The sequence below is a fragment of the Podarcis bocagei genome (genome assembly GCF_964188305.1).
Source record: "Podarcis bocagei genome assembly, chromosome: 1".
Lineage (NCBI taxonomy): Eukaryota > Metazoa > Chordata > Lepidosauria > Squamata > Lacertidae > Podarcis > Podarcis bocagei.
The window spans coordinates 74,721,766-74,739,013 of NC_138125.1; the positions used below are offsets into that span (position 1 = coordinate 74,721,766).

Consider the following 17,248-nt stretch of genomic DNA (forward strand, 5'->3'; position numbering starts at 1 on the left):
TGTGCTGTTCAGAACAGCTGTGCTCTACACACACACACACACACACACAGAGAGAGAGAGAGGGGGGGGGGAGAGAACCTAGTGTATGTTACACTTCTTGGTTATTTTAAAAGTTAGAAAACCATACTGCTTATAAGAAAATGTTCTCCTGGTTGATTATTTTGCTTTTGGATTCAGTGTGTTGACAGCTCTGACATTCGGCATCCATGCATTTTAAATCCACTCAGAGAACCATTTGCCAAGAAAGAATGTGGAATACTCTTAAGTGAAATATTTGAGTCTTGCCATCCAGTGGTAAGTAGCTGCTCATGCATAATGATAATTTTTAAGGTTTTTAATGTATAGCTCCTGAATTCCATATTAGAATAATGTAGAACTCTGATCTTTCATTTACAGTTTGATCATAAAGTCTGTTGCATTGCATTTAGGATGGGCAGGAAGAACAACCACAGTAACTATGCTAACTGGGTTCTATATGGCTACCTGTAAGACTGACCATTCAGGAACACTAATGAGTTTGAAGTCCCCATCTGGAATTTGTGTTGACCTGTGGAGGTGACAGTTCATACAACCAGTGTCTGAACACAAATTGTGGCATTGCATGCTCACCTACCAATATAAAGACATCAGTTCACATAAAAAGTGTTTCTACATTAACTTGCTGAGGTTCCAAGCCTGCTGGCAGTGATCACATTGTGCTGACAGAGTGTGCAGTCTTCACCTGAAGCAATTAGGTGAAGCAATTATTTTCCTCTTCTCATTCCATGATCCAGAGTAATTACTACCAGTTACTGCTGTTTTTAGAACTGCAAGGAAGATGTTCCCAACATAGAATAATCTTAACTGTGAAATGATTTATGTTTGCAGTGATCAGATATAGCAGCATTAGCACCAATATACAGTCATACCTCGGGTTACAGATGCTTCAGGTTGCGCATTTTCGGGCTGCGCACCGCACCGAACCCAGAAGTACTGGAATGGGTTACTGTGCATGCGCAGAAGCGCTGAATTGTGACCCGCATGTGCGCAGACGTGGCGCTGTGGGTTGTGAACGCTGCGGGTTGCGAATGTGCCTCCTGCATGGATCACATTCGCAAACCGAGCATCCACTGTATAGCACAGTACAATGGTGTAGCATGATTGACTGATGAATTGATAATGCCAGGAACAAGGTATTACCAAGTTGTGGCACAGGGAAGAAAAGAAAAAGATTATTTAATTGTTAAATCTGTGCCAGTTTTAACTATCATAAATGTTGTATATAAATGTTAGGAGGCCAATAAATTCCACATATTAGTTCATATTTATTTTCTTGTTCACAATATAGAAACTTTGGTAAGGAGGCATGAGGATCTGGCAGGGTCCTGGAGTCCTCCTATTTCTTTCCCAAAACTGGAAAAGTGCTAACTAGGCTTTGGGAAGTAGGAGAAGGACTCTAGGACCCTGTTCTTATGAAAGCCCCAGTGCCTTGCTTACCTTTGAAGGCCGGAAGTGCCAAATGTTGCAAAACAACAGGGCATATATGAAAGGACATAGTGATGAACTTTTTCAATACAAATCAACAGTAAATGCTGCATGCCAGAATCCTTTGGAACTTGCTTTTTAGATATCTGTGGCTCTGTGCTGAAAACACGGTTGCCAATGTTTGTGTAGGTAATGATATGTTACAGTAACAATTATCTTCTTCAGGTTGATGTCACCTGGTTTTATTCAAACTGTTTGACAGACACATGTGGTTGTAACCAGGGAGGGGATTGTGAGTGTTTCTGCACAAGTGTTTCAGCCTATGCACATCAATGTTGTCAACAAGGAGTTACAGTAGACTGGAGATCTCCGAGATTGTGTCGTAAGTATGCTTAAATATTCTTTGCATGCTGAAATAGAATGCAAGAATTTGTGTCTGCACCTAGCTTTAATTACTGCAATGCGTGCATTTCTGATTTGCTAGTGAGAAAATCTAGGCATTTATGGATTCCCTATTCCTTTTGCAGAAGAAAACTGAACCAATACCCTGTTCTGTAGCCTTTTTACTCCGAGGCCAGGTTTTCAATCAATTCCAGTGCCAGGGATAGATCTGTTTTTATACCTTCCTTTTGAGTCATGGCAGTCTAGAAGTTTATCTCTTCTGCTGTCTTTCTCTAGAATTTACAAACCACTTAATCTCTGCTGGTCATCCTAGTTAAGTGAGCAGTGAGATCCAGGCTTAGTGGGACATTGTTGTGTTGAAGGAGTATTGGTGCTTAAAGAATTCTCTCAACTGGTAGTGAGCGGAAGGCAAAAAGCTCTACCTTTTTTCCATTTAAGCAGAAGTACAAGAAGTGTGAATGATTCAGATTTCTTTCTGGTCTTTTAAAGTTAAGTTCAAAGCTGGGCATTATGCATTTCCTCTAGAAGATGCAAAAGCTGTTGTATTCACATCAAATTCTCATCTCTCTGCAGAAAAGATGTACAAAGATGTATGACCAAGCTTATTCTTATCCACTAGAGGTCACACAAGGATAAGCATCTGCTCATTGCAGCTTATACTTCATTCTGTATCAGATTTATTAGTCAGTAGTATGTGAGTTTTTAATGAATTTGCCAGTCTTAATTTCTCTCCCCAGTCTGAATAAAAATGGAATGTGATTGTGAAAATATGCTCATATGTATACAGAACATACTGCTAGTTGTGTTCCAGATTTATATTGCTCACTGTTTCCTTTCCTTTCCTTTCAGCTTATGATTGTGAATATATCAATAAAGGTAAGCAAATCATGGGGAACTGATGATGAAACAGTTCAGTATTTTTTTGTCCACTTTTAATAAAACAACAACTTCATATCCAGTTTTATCAAAGCAGCATTCATTCCTGTTTAAATATACAGGTACAGTTCTGATTAACCTTGAAATGTATACCAGGATCAAATGTGGATCAAATTTATATCTGATCCACATAATTATTCCATACATTTGAGAGCGAGTTGCACTCCTGCACTCTCCATCTAATATCTCACATTCTGAACAGTATTTCTAAGGCAAAGGAGAGTATAAAGTTAATTAACAAAAGGAGTAGATTACCATCCTTGTTCCTCCTGTGTGCGCCTCAGCACTTGAAAGCTTTCTGTGAGATAGAGACCTGCACTTGCCATTTGGATATGACTTCAAGATTTGGTACAGGTGCATCTTTCCTGGAATGGTCATAAAACAGTTAAGAATGGCCAAATCCAGATTTTTGCCTCCTTCTGCCTCTCCTATTATTTACCTAATATTTACTATCAAGTTTTATCAAGTATCATGTTTAATACTGTACCGTCTAATACTGCTGCATCATGATTCCATACCTTAGAATTACTAGTTACTACTATTTGTACCACTGTTTGTTACTACTACATCTACAAAAATAAACAAAATAAAATAAAATAGTTGCATTTCCCATCTTGCAGCAGAAAATGTTCAGATGTAATGTGCAATTGCCAGAGATATGCTCTGTGTTTTCCTCCCTGAAGGGCCTCAAGAGGGAGCTAATTTGCAAGTTTTGATAACTGTTAGTCTCTCCCTGGCTGTTATTACTATATTCAGATTCATTATTGGTGTAAGAAATCAACAACACATCACTTGACACTTTCATCTTGTACACTTTCTTATATAGCTAAAAGGGTATGACTCCGTATCCATATCCATATCCATATCCATATCCATGTTTGGCATATTTATGTATTTTAGATATATAGAGTAATGGGGGCGGGGATCTAAAAAAGTCAGGTTGAAATTGTTTAGTTTTCTATTCTTTTAATACTTCTTTTGAGTTTTCCTCAGATAGTATTGATATTGTTCTAAACATATGAATGTGTGCAATAAAACTACAGTGAGAGTCTAAGGTCTTCTTTTGTTGTGTATCAGACAGGATGGGCGCTAAGTACCAGCTCCACTTCCCTCTGAAGGGATAGGAAAGGCTTAGCAAGTGGTAAACTATCATCCACTTGTCTTCATCTTTCCCTCCAGATTAGTGGCAAGGCAGAACTAATAAATCTTAGGTAGTATTTTAGTTGCCATGAATTTTGATTCAATATTGCTTGAATATACTAGGTTCGATCCAAAGACTTCCTTCTGTCAATGGAAAAAGTCCTTCCTTCAGGTTTCCCATTGGAGGAAGACACTTTCCATTAGAGGAAGGGACATTCAGATCCAACTCATTATTTTGCACATATTAGTGATTTTCAATTACATCCTGCCTTGTGATAGTTTGGCAGCACATTTTTATTGATAAGCTGCATGCTTTTTACAGAATTCACTATACATTTTGATTTATAGTACTTACTGAGCAATCCAAATGCCCTTAACAGCAGGCTGCAGTAGCTTGGAATGAGTGGAGGTGTCCCTCTGCTCAGCTTTCCCTGCTAAAACAGCCACTGTTGGCCCCCCTTCTCCTCACTGAACATGCAGGCAGGTGGGAAGGCCATTGGTTGCTGCTCCCACCATCAGGAGTCTGTGGAACACCCCCTCTCCCCAAATCTGGGCATGGGGCTCAATCTGGGGTGGGGCTGAGTTGATCTGGTCTCTGATGGATCCCAAACCAGTATCACTGCCATTATGTTGACAGCACTGGGCCTGATCACAGTGCTAGCCTGGGTCTGCAATAGTACATCAGATTTGGTCCCTGTTTTTTCATGTAACATCTTTGGGGATGTCTGCATAAATTATAGGTGCTCTGAAATAATGGACTAAAGTTACTTAGGTCCATTGATTTCAATGGGTCCACTAAGCGTATGACTTAATATTGGATATCACCCTCTGCATTTTAATTTGATAAAAGTCTGCATGCTGGACTTAAGTTAGCTATTGTGATATGTATCTGGGGTGCTGTGAAATTATTTCACAGTTAGCGGGATGGGTGGGACAAATTAAATAAAATGTCGTTTAGGGTACATAAATCTCCAGAGCAAGTCCCTTCTCCTTTAGGTCTCCGGCTCAGGAGAAACAACAGAATGTTACTGCCCAAATCCAGATATATGCAGAAGCCCAACCCTTGGCCCCTACTAGCTTTGGGATGTAGTTGACAATCTTTCCACAAGCCCAAGCTTTTCATAAAACCTTTGGTGACCTGCCCTGCCTGCAGGGTCCGACTTTTGCCCTTGAATTGTACCCAATGCATTTACACACTAGCAGCCCACTTTAATAATGTTTGTGTTTGCGGTGGAAATGATTGTTTCCAGGGGTTCCCCCCCCCCCACCTATATGAGCACTGGGCTTTAACATAGGGAAGAACTCTAACGTGGATACTTTCCTCCTGACAGAGGGAGAAAAGGTTGAAACCATTTTTGAAGCTGAGCTTGCAAACATTGCACATCTCTAACAGCTTTTACGTGACTCGTAGTTCTGATGTCATTTGATGGTGGTGTTTTCTTTGCCACTGTACAAACTGACCAATAAACATGTGCGATACAAGCATTTGTGGCATTCAACAGGAAATGTAACCTTGCCTTCTCTTGACAGTTCTGGGAAAGGGCCCCTACAAGCTGGTCAGCTTCTTGGACAGAGAAATTGCAATTGGATCCAAGCTGCTGGATGGTTCTGTTTTTCCAGCAAGAGGAGATGCTATTGCTCCTGGAGATGCAGTACACTTTATGCTGACATCGGGACTGTATAAGCCAAAAGCACATGGTAAACTCACTGTCGCTGTAAAATATCTAGAAAATTAGCAAAGGCAATGCTCATTTCAGATGCATCTTTCTTTTAAGTACCAGACACAAACAATGGGGAAATGGTATTATTTTCATATCCTTTTCCAATGTTTTCCCCCAGCAAGGCAGTCCTTCCTTAGTAGGCAGCATGGGTTCTGGCTGCATCAGAATGTAGGAAGTTTTGTAGAAGGAGCATTAAACCTCACTCTACATCTATCAGTAGGTTCTCAACAAGAAGGCTGTCTGCCAAAATCTCTATCTAATGAGTGGATCTTCACAAGGTGATTGCTGATTTATAAATAGTCAGACACTTCAGCTTTTCAGATCAACAGATTTGTAGACCCAGCAGTCCTTATCTTCCCTGTGGCAGGAACAGAGGTAGAAAAGCATGGGAGGAAGTCTGGAAACAGGCAGCCAGCTGTGGAATTAGTGAGGTACAAATGGTTAGGTCAGCTGAGCTCACATTATGGTTGGTTGGCAGGTGGTGGGACTGTAGTTAAGTGGGAAACCACAAGTGTAAAGAGGTTTTTAGGATTACTTCCAACACCACCTTTCATTATTTGAGTTTTTAAAACATGCATGAGTGAGCAATCAGATAACAGAAAAAAGTGAGTGATGTATGAATGATGTGAGAGATGATTTTGGAGTTTCTTGATAGTTGCTTAGCCAGATATCTACTCCACTTTAGAATTGAATGTGTGGTTATTTGTACTTTACAAAAATATTTTCTTCAACCATTTTTTAAATTTAATTTTTTTAAAAAAATTAATTTTTGCTTCCTTATTTAGAAATGAGAAAGCAAACAAGCCAATGTTGTCTGTGGAGTAAATGGTACTTTAAAAAAAAATCAAAATCTAAAACTGTTATTGAAATAACTAAAAGAAGATAGTAGTGCAATAAAGGAAAGATTAAGGAAGCATATTGTTAAAAATTGTGTAAATGGCATCCAACATAAGAAAATGAAAGCCATTTGTTTATTTGCCCATTATTATCGATCTGACAAAGTATTGAATCTTCTGAAGCAAAACTCTTATTTGAGTTCCTGCTGAGGTGAAAGTTCAAAGTGCCAAATTGAAGTGACCCACTGTTCAAAGTTGTGAAGTGGATTGCAAAACATCCCCTTTCCTTCAGTGGACATCTTATTGCTGGATTTTATCGGGAAATCATCTTCATGAAATTAGCATACGGATGTTCACATATGCAGACTTTATTTATATGTTATGGCTTTATGTGGCTGTCCCACAATATCTTCATGTGGGCCAATTATGCTAGGTGGTCAGAGAAGGGCAGGTACACTCTCACTCCCTTCCATGTGCATTGTCTGAGGTGACTCTTGGAGTTCACCAATGCTTATTGAAACTTAATGAAATTGTTACAAGAATTAGCTATTGGTAGTTTACACTGGTATTGCCAGTTTTCTCGCTACTGTGTGTATGGAAGAAAACGTCAGTTCCTTTGGTGCAATTATGATTCACACAATAAATGTTGTCATCTTGGAAAATTAGACAGTATTCCCGAGTAATGAACTGTGCATCACACAACATCTGTTTAACAGAGATTATTTGTTCTCTCTGCAGGATTTTTAAAGAAACATTATCCAGCCCTGAGGGGGGACAGTTGATTTTACAGTAGTTTTATGGTTATTTTAAGCAAAATAACACAATGTACAGTGAAATAATATTTGGAACAACAGATGCTCATCTGAGTCTCAGTTCTGTCACCCTTTTAGTGAGAGTTACTTTACCCTACAATTAAATCTGCTCTCAGCGTCTCTGTATTTTGAAGACCCGTTGAAAATTCCAGAGTAAAAATATAGCTAACGCATATGGTTACGGACATGTTTTCTGGTATAAGATGGCCAATTGATGAGGAAAAAACTGAAAAACAAGAACCTACAGTAGAAATGTTGCTTTCTTCATATTTTTGTGAATAAGGGTTTGGTGGGAGGTATTTCCTGGGCATTGGGGAGAGCGAGTTTAATGAAAAATATAACTTGTTAAACACCATTTGTTTTATGGAATTAGAATGTTCTCTGAAAAATGTAGTGTTTCGAAATTCCTCAGTCTATAGTTTCAGAAACTCCTCTGTTTACAACAATAGCCCTATTCAGTCATGTACTTAACAGGAGTGTGCAGCGGCCACAAGATCCGCCTTGTATCCATAGCATTTAGAAGCAGCCTGATCAATTTTGGATCTGATCTTTGTCATTCTGATTTGACTCATTATTCTGGTCCAAATCTGATGTCTTAAACCAGAGGTGTTTTTTTTCTCTCATTTGACTATAATGGGAGATCTAAAAATGGCCATAGCTTTTTCCTTTTCACATAAATGGATGAATCTGAAGGCAAAGAAGCCACTCCAGATTTCAGGCTGAGTCATCCTGGGGTTTTCATGCAGAAAACCTTTATTTATTTATTTAATGTCTTTTTTATTTGTTACTATATTTTTTAGATGCTAACTGAAGATATAGCAACCTCCTCCTGAGAGGATGAAGCCCACCAGTTTTCAGAAGGATAGTTGCACCAGTTCTCCCACAAAGGCAGACTCTGTTATTTTAGACTGGGGAAGTAGAAATCACATTCCTCCCCTAGCTTTTGTGTGTGTGTGTGTGGGGGGGGGCATATGTAATCAGTTTAGAAACTGGTGACATGAGGAAGGTGTCCCTGGGTAAGAAACCTGCCAAAGTTCAGAAAAGTAAGTGCAACTGCTATCATGATCCACCTATACCCTCCCTCTTGTTAATGGTGCTATCCAACTTAACAGCATGAAAGACTGCCCTAAATCAAGCCAATCTGTTTCGTTCTTCACAGTACAGACAGATCTGACACATCCCCACCCCAGTATTTAGCCTTGTCCCCAAAGTCACATGATTTCCACCACTTTTGCTGTTATCACATGGGCAAAAAACTCCTGAAGCATGTATCTGTTCTGTGTGTGAAGACTCCCTGCACAATTTAGTATTCTGAGGTGCAAGGAAACTTGACGTGGCGAAAAGGCTGCCTGCTTCATAAGAAATGCCTCAGCACAGTGATTGTAGCATTGGGAAGAACTCTGTGATTTTGAACATTGAACTAAACTGGCACCCTCACAGTCCCTTCTACTAGGCTTGCTCTCTCTTCAATGCCTAAAGATAGTATGAGATAGTATAGTCGCTTTGGGCTAAGCTGAGCCTAGCAGAACCTGCCTGTGTTTTTAAAAAGTAGAAACAGTCAAAACAGAGTGTAGTGTGCTGGAGGCAAAACTCAAAAAAACTCTGCTCAGCTCAGGTAATTATTTTTTGTTATTGCTGTTTGTTTTCCAGATCCAAACCTGGCTTCATTTGAATCAGCTGACAGACCAAATTATTTTCTTCATTTAGCTTCCAACAATACCTTGGTTCTCGCCAAGTGGGAAAGAAGTGAACATTTTCAAAACAGATCAACGTTTGCCATCCACAAAAACACATGGCTTTCAGGATATAGCTCCTTTGAGTCATTTGCAGTGCCAGGAGCCTTCATCTACATTTCTGCTGCTTCTGTGAATATTGTTAAATATCGCCACTCTGAGGCATTCAGACTTGCTACACTTTTCAGACTTGTTGGTAAGTACTTGAGTATGAATTGTGGTGGCTACATTTTCAAACTTGATTTTGGTATCCTTTGTTTGATATCATCTTTTATCATGCAATGCCTGATAGGAGTTCTCATAAATGACCAATCAATTTAAAACACAGCATCCTGTGAGTGTGATATTTCTGTAGTTTAAACTTGTTCCTTTAATTTTACCAGGTTCAGAATATAACTTCATCCAGCTAGGAATATAATGTTCAATTTTATTACAAATCAAGTGCCATTCCCTTCCTCTTTTCTTCTCTAGCTTGAAATGTAAAATGAGATCATGTGCACGCAGACCAGAAGTTCACAACCAGCTGTTTTGTAGGCACATGCACTGAAATTCTTTAGTGTTAACCCATTACTCTCACTGAAACTCTCCTTTGTTGGTCTGAACTACATAATCAGGTCAGATAAGCTGCTTTTTGTTTACTGACTATATATTCTCTATTTGGGTTAGTTCTCTTAATTACCTCTTGAGTATGTGGTTGTTGTCATCTGCCCCAACCTAAAACTCACTGTTTTTCCTGAGCGTGCTTCTTTTGGAAGAATTCTTTTGGCAGTTTAATTTCCAATTGTTAACTCTGCACCATGAAACCCTTGTAATGGCAAATGTCCAAAATATATACTTTTAATTGGAATAGATTGGTATTATGGCAACATGATGTCTTCGAGAATCAAAATAATTTTAATTTAGATATGAAATCTACCCATTCAAACACTGAGCCTGTCCACAGATATGTGTAGATGATGGTTGACTTTGTAGGCTAATGTACACTCTGATCAGTCCTTAGAGAATGCACCTTGCAGACCTTATCACTGTATTGCTTGTGACATTTAATGCTGCTGTTATTCATGGGCCTTGAATTCGTGAACATTCTGAGGAATTACTCATTGAGGGAGTCTATGGTCATTGGGAGACGTAATACTTAGGAATCATTAAGAGTTTCTTTGTTAGGGAGTCTCCACTGGTCCATTTTGGAATCTCATTTTGGTCCCTCTGGCATTACTAGTTCAGTCACTTAACCCATTCCTAAAGCATCATCCCTAAAGATCAATATTTGGTAGAGTTTGTCACCATCATCAAGAGCTCCCCCTATGTAGATTAACAGGCAAAGTAATCTTACCCCACTCCCTCAATGCCATATCTGTGTTTGTGCACTGGATTAAGTAGAGGTGTTCTGCCCAGTTCTGGCTCAGCCAGCCTCCTCCTTGCTGCCAATATGGAGGTGGAATGGGGTGCCATCAATATATTGATGACCCCTGCTGCCTACTCCAAAACATTTGGATGGCCTCTTCCAGAGACTTCATGTAGATGTCAAATAGCACTGAGAACAATATGGAATCTTGTGGCACCCTACAAGCCAGTGGCCAAAGAGTTGACCAACTGTCCCATCTGCATCTCATTCTAAAACTTACCTTCAGTGTGGCAACAGAACCAGGAAATGACAATGCTGCCTTGTCCCAACTGTGATAGGCAATCTGGAAGATTAATGTGGTTGATAGTATTAAGGGTCACTGAAAGATGTCACATTGCTAGACTAGGACTCTTACCAAGGCATTATCAGTCCCAAATCTGGGTAGCAAATCTGCCTGAAAGTGGTTCAAAGAATCTATAACATCCAAGACCTCTTGGAGTTGGGTTGCCAGCATCCATTTAGTTACATTGCCCCGAAAAGGTAGATTAGTCAGTAATTGTCCAAGCAAGAGGGATCCAACAAGGACTTTTAGACTAGGGAGTGGTCTTACAACTGATAATTTTAGAACTGCAAGGACCTTATTCCCACTTAGCTAGTAACATCTGGAAGCTTTTAACCCAGAAAGGCAAGACTGAAGCATGCATAGAATCAGACCTAAACTTGTAAGGATTTTGTCCACATCCTCACACTGCACATGTTGAAAGGTATCCCACACAACAGGACAGAAGATACTTTCAAGTACATCTACAGCTATTACAAATAATCTAGAGTCCAATACTGAACTGTTCAGCATTTATTGAGCTAATTGTATAGGGTATCTGTTCATACTAATATAATTAAAATATTATTTTCCCTATAAGCAAAGGGTAGAACATGAAATGTTGCAAAAAAAAAAAAAAAAGAAAAGAAAAGAAAGAAGAGGGGGGGGGGGCTCTGCTTAGGCTACTTGTACAGTTACCAGCACATTGATTTTCATGACAGAAAGGGCCAACTGCATGCCATGCAGAGTTTCCTGTTATCAAGCCATTGAATTAAAGTGTTAATAGTGGCATTGTGAATCTGCTTACATTTGAGGGCATGCTAAGATGAGATCCTAATGCAGCTGTTGGCTGGCACACTCCAACTTCACAAAAAAATGACAGAATTTGTCACTGCCAAATGCTTGTTGCCTCTTGACAAATTCCTTTAATCATGATGGTGCTGAAGAGTGGAGCAGGATACATGAAGCTATTGCTGTTACCAGGATATAAAGTGCTACAAACATGCACCTTAGTTTGAACAAAACAAAAATGTTGTGGCCTTTTTTCTTTAAGAGGGAAAGAAGAGGTTAAGATTTGCAGTAGACTTCCCTAGTGCTGCATTAGCTGAGAATTGTATATCTTTTTAAAAGTGTGAAGTCCTCGCCTTCCAGTCATGCCAAAGAATCCTATCTATGCCAGTGGAAAACTAAAACAATTTACCTCAGCAAGTGGGATCATATCAAATGATCATGAGGCATTTCATTAATCACCACATCCGAGGATTTGGGTTTCAGAGTTTTATAAGCAAAGAAACATGGGGCTTGAATCTTTCTCCAGTGTTCTTTCACAAGGCCCGACTTGCTGATGCAGGATAATTACATGGTCTAAAAATATAGCAGCATTTGTTTAAGTTAATGGAAAAGTTACACCAGTTCTAGAGTGCAGAGGCAAAGGCAGATTGGGTTTCCTGCTGACTGTCATAAATGCTTTGCATATTAGAGCAGAACTTTTCTAACTGGGAACTGCTATTCCTGAATATAAATATTGGGAATAGGATAATTGCTCCTTTAAATCCCCTTGGTCAAAAGTGTCTTCATGAATAGGCTTGATGTTCTCTGAAGCATATCTAAAATATTTTTAAAGACCAAGAACCCCTAGAGAAAACCATTGTTTAATAAAGGTCATGTGAAGATTCTCAACTTGATAGCAATAAGTGTACCATAGATACCAACATGCATATCATAGTGATAGAGCACCTTCAATATAACAGATGCTGATAACAAAATAATGTTGTAGTTCTCTGGAGATATTTACTGCAATTATTTGGATTACTATTTCATCTCCTTAAATCTGTGAATGACTGAAATTATCTTATCCATTTGTTTTGAGCATAATTGACTAAAAAATAACACCCAGGATATTCACAGAGGAAAGCTCTTATAATTAAGCATACAGTAAAGAGTCACTGTCACTGCATCCACCTTAGCTTCTAATTTCCTGGCTTTGTGGATCTTGAGCCAAAATGAAATAGACTTAAGTCTAGCCATAAATTGATGGTTGTTTTTTTTAAAAAAGTTGAGTCTACAAGCTACATGAAAGTTCCATCATTTAAATTTGGTTGTCGTGTTCCACAAAGCATGTTGCTGGACTGTAACCGTTGACAACATGGCCTATTTATTTTGCAATAAAGGTCACACAGCAGAAAGCGTTAGCTTCTAGGTACTGTGTATTTTAACCTCTATTGATTTCTCTTTTATACTGAAGAAGCCTTCTATGCACAGAATTATGTTCCCTTGTACAACCCACCTTCATTGTATTGAAGGGAATTGTTTTAGATTTATTATCTAGCCAACAACATATTTTTTACCTCAAACTATAGTATATATACTTTTTTTTTGCTATAGTTATTTTGCTATCCAGAATAAGCAAATTTATGCAGTGATACAGCTGCAGTTTCAGAGTTGTTTGTCATATCAAGTGCCATGATCGTCGTACAGAGCATTGCTCCCTAATCAAGTAAGGATTGTGCTATTCACTATATAGAAAACAAATGACTGAACTTTAACAGATGGCATTAGGTTTCTTTTCAATTTCATGGCTAGTTTTTTTTTTTTTTTTACAGAGAAATGTGTCTGGTCTGGTGCAAAGCCATGACTTGAATGATCAGTAATAGCACATCATTCTTTTGTTGTGAGTTAACTGCAGAGGCATCCAGAAACAGTACAGCAGTGTAATGCCCAGCTATTAATTAAGTGAATGCACCCAAAACAGAATTAAGAAGAATGGAATGGAAATTGCTAATTAGGGTTGCATGGTGACACAAATAGCATTTCTCAGCAGAAATCAAATATAGCACTTCAGCTAGGTAGGTTTTGTAAAACCTGACTTATAGCAGCTTTCCAATATCTTACAAATGTTTCCGAGCCCTGCTCCCTAGGATCTTTTTTCACATGAGAATCCAGGAATGGAACTCAGAACTGTATCAGTTGAAATTATGTACATATAAGAAATGAATTCAAATCGCTGTCATCAATAAGATTATGATAGAGAAAGATTTGTCTGATTTCAGCTGACTTTATAAAATGTTCATTGTCATTTTCCAGCAAAGATATTCCCTTTCAAAATTCCCCAAATTCATTCCTGCAATTTGTAGTTCACATTGGATTCCAATGCTTCCCAGTCTCAACACGTACCTTAAAATGGAAGCCTCCACTGCCACAAAGCCTTCCTAATTCCATCCTCCTCCCTCATCTCAAGAGGAAGTTTGGAAAAGGGAATGGTGGACTTCAAGTATAATGGACCTAAATGATCCCATCCTAAATTATCGTGTATGAATGAATGAGTCATGCTTAGTACAAATGGAGTATAGGCAACTTCACTCATTACTAGCTGGATTCCTTTATTTTTGACATTTCCTTGTGTATATGTTTTTTACACAAAGGTACACTCGAAAAATGTTACACTGGTACTCTAAAATGGTACAGTGTAGGAGCTGTGCTACATGATATTTCTTACTTGTAGGAAAGCTCCCATGAATAAAAATTGTAATGTGAGAAACTGTTCTAAATATGACTTGGAAAGAAATTTATCTCTCACTCTGTGTGTGTTCATGTGTGCGTGCAATGCCCTTTCACAACATTGCACTGGGAATTACTTTAAATTTTTTTGAGGTATCAATACCATACTTGGTCCATTTAATGTTGCATTGTGTACAGCCCACACTCTGCCACCCCAAAGCATGCAACCATTTGGAGATAAAACTTCCTAGGAATTAAAATGCTCTACTGCTTGTGAAGAAAGAAAGCACTTTTGTGGGCACTTGAAACTCAGCCGGGATTGCTGTATACTATAAATAAATAGTATCAGCAACCTAAGTTGCTGTGTTTGTAATATGAAAGCATTCCTTCCAACTGAGACAAACATAAAAGAACTCAGCACTGGATCACCCAGAGATGTAAGCCTCTTCAGTTAAGTGCAATGTGAGGACATTTAGGGAAACTGCCTTTACCTTATGAGATACTGAAAAGTCCATCAATTGTTTCTGTAGTCATTAAAAATTAAGATTGCTTCTTGCTGAAAACATTGGATTTCCAACATTTGTCTGTTGTATAACCTGTATGATCCATTACCTGTGGCTCAAAGCACTGTCTACATTAGGCATCACTCATTGTGAAATACATAAAATCAGTTCAATAAGGAGTGATCATTTGATGCATAGAGGTCTAAGTAAAACTAGAATATGTATGTGTATACACATTACATTAAAACTTTTAAATTCTATTTCTAGATACCAAGTTTAAATTTCTAGCTCACTCAACATGTGAGTGGCGCTATGATGTTTGTGCAAGCCCTTGTTTCAAAACATGCAGAGATCCTTTGGCAGAACGCTGTCAAACTGTTCCAAAGTAAGTATCTACATTTTAATTTTTTTTAACAACATTCTTTCTAATAGTAACTTCAGGTGGTTGAGTGCCTCTCAATTTGGAAATGTAACAGGTCCATCTATAGAGAACTGTGTAGTTTCTACATACACAGGAGAATGCAACTTTGTAAATGAAAAGAAAAACAACACATATTCAGCAGCTTGGAACCACCTTTAATTTCCAGATTGTATGGAATACTTATAGCAGTTGAGCTGGGGGGGGGGAGAGGGGGGAAGGGCACAAAGCAGAAGTGGGGACAACTTTTTCAGCCCAAGTTGGGGGGGGAGACAGCAGTGTGGACAATAGTAGGTGAAGCACAGAAGTAAAAACTTATCAAATATAAAAACATAATAGAGCTCTCAGTCTGAATTTCCTGTATGAAGAAAGGTAAGATACTGATGGCATACTGGTAATTCAGACTAGGAGCCTGTTGTAATATGGAGCAATACCATTTTCTAATTTAATGTTTGTAATTTTGCAACTTATCTCCTTCCTGTGCCAAAAACATGTGTCCATCTGACTGAGCTGCCTCTTTCCATTCCAGCACATCTGTCCTTCATTCAATACTTCATAATGCTTCTTGGCCAAGAGGCCTACCCCAGCTAATGTTTGTTATCCCCTCTCCCATATCCCTGGGTCACAAATTGCCATACCAACTCATGGCAACTAAAAATACCTTGTTGCATTCTCCCTATCTTTCCTCCTAAATAGAACTTCCCCCCACTTATACGGAATAAAATTATGCTGTAATGGAGGAAGCAGCCAGATTCATAACTATAGTATTAGAAAAGTAGGAGTGCCATCCTGAGCAGAAATTACACTGGCCAAGCATTCACTGCGGGAGTAAGAGAGATATTTTTCATATGAAAGAGGTAAAGGATATTGGTCATGACACTGACTGTATGCATAGTCTCACTTAAAGATGTTATTAATAACTGGCCTTGAGTTCTGAGATTTAGAATCACACCTTTAATATCCAGTGGCCTGGACAAAACAACCTCTCCAATCGCTTCTGTTCTTGCCTCAGATTTTCCATGCAAGGCAAATTTTTGGAAGGGCTCTGATGGGCCATCAGTGTTGGTATAAACAAACAAGGAACACAATTTTGTACAAGCATGTAGAGGCTTTCTGCCAGCTCTAAATGGAAGTATTCATCATTGGAGAAGCATATGTTTTTGTTCCAAAGGTTACATCACATTGTTCATGAATCAGCAGGATGGCACATTAGGTCAGCCACAATGTAAGCTTATCACAGAAACTGTGACAACAACCTGACATTTCTGCATCTTAAATGATTAAGAAATTAATAATGTAATTCACAAGCATTTAAAATAGCTTGACTGAAGTGCAGACTAAAACAGGTTTAAGTGCAAGTATGCCTGTTCAGGTGTTTTGTCAACTGGGCTCCTAAGGATATTATTCAATCCCTCTCATTCATCTCCACATGCTGTTATGTGAATAGTTACATCATCATTATTTTCTCTTTTAGAGTGGAAGGATGTGTTCCCATGTGCCCTTCACATATGGTTCTGGATGAAGTAACTCAAAGATGTGTCTATTTTGAAGACTGTACGTAGAACACATTTCATATTACATTTAGATAAAATTCAAAATACAGTGCTGCGATTCCTTTCAGTATCTTGTACACACAGGGTTCAGGATCTCGATCGTGGGCCTAATAACACCCCCTTCCCACTTCTTCCTAACCATTGCAAGTCCCCCGCTAGTTTAGTTCCATTCGCTTTTGTAGTCCATCAGCCACAGCTAGCTTTCTAAGGGATCTAGGGGGAAAATGCATGTCAATCCCCATAATATACCATTCTTAAAATCTTCTATTCCTTGAAGAACTTCAGGATAGCATACAAAGAGTTATCCCATTTCCCCAATAAACAATCCTGTCAAGTAGGATAGGCTGAAAAATGTTACCTAGTAACTTCATGGCTGAGCAGGGATGGAACTGGGTCCAAGTCCAACATGCTATCCACTATATGACTTCCATTAGTTTTCTTCTGACTGGAGTAGACATGTATGGAAATATGTGTTACTCCGGAAAAGGAACTGCCTGGGAATAAGAACATATATTCTGAAGCAGGGGTGCCCAAACTTTTTTCAAGGAGGGCCAAATTTGACGAAGTG

At 38.8% G+C, this 17,248-nt stretch overlaps 1 protein-coding gene across 1 annotated transcript in view; it reads left to right on the forward strand.

Annotated features, from left to right (window-relative positions):
• Positions 1-17,248, forward strand: part of OTOG (otogelin) — a 98,268-nt gene that overhangs the window by 41,522 nt on the left and 39,498 nt on the right. The window contains exons 29-35 of the mRNA XM_081202064.1: positions 178-294; positions 1,690-1,846; positions 2,716-2,742; positions 5,473-5,640; positions 8,962-9,240; positions 14,977-15,094; positions 16,602-16,681. Coding sequence (XP_081058190.1) covers positions 178-294; positions 1,690-1,846; positions 2,716-2,742; positions 5,473-5,640; positions 8,962-9,240; positions 14,977-15,094; positions 16,602-16,681 — 946 coding nt within the window. The remainder of the gene's footprint in view (positions 1-177; positions 295-1,689; positions 1,847-2,715; positions 2,743-5,472; positions 5,641-8,961; positions 9,241-14,976; positions 15,095-16,601; positions 16,682-17,248) is intronic.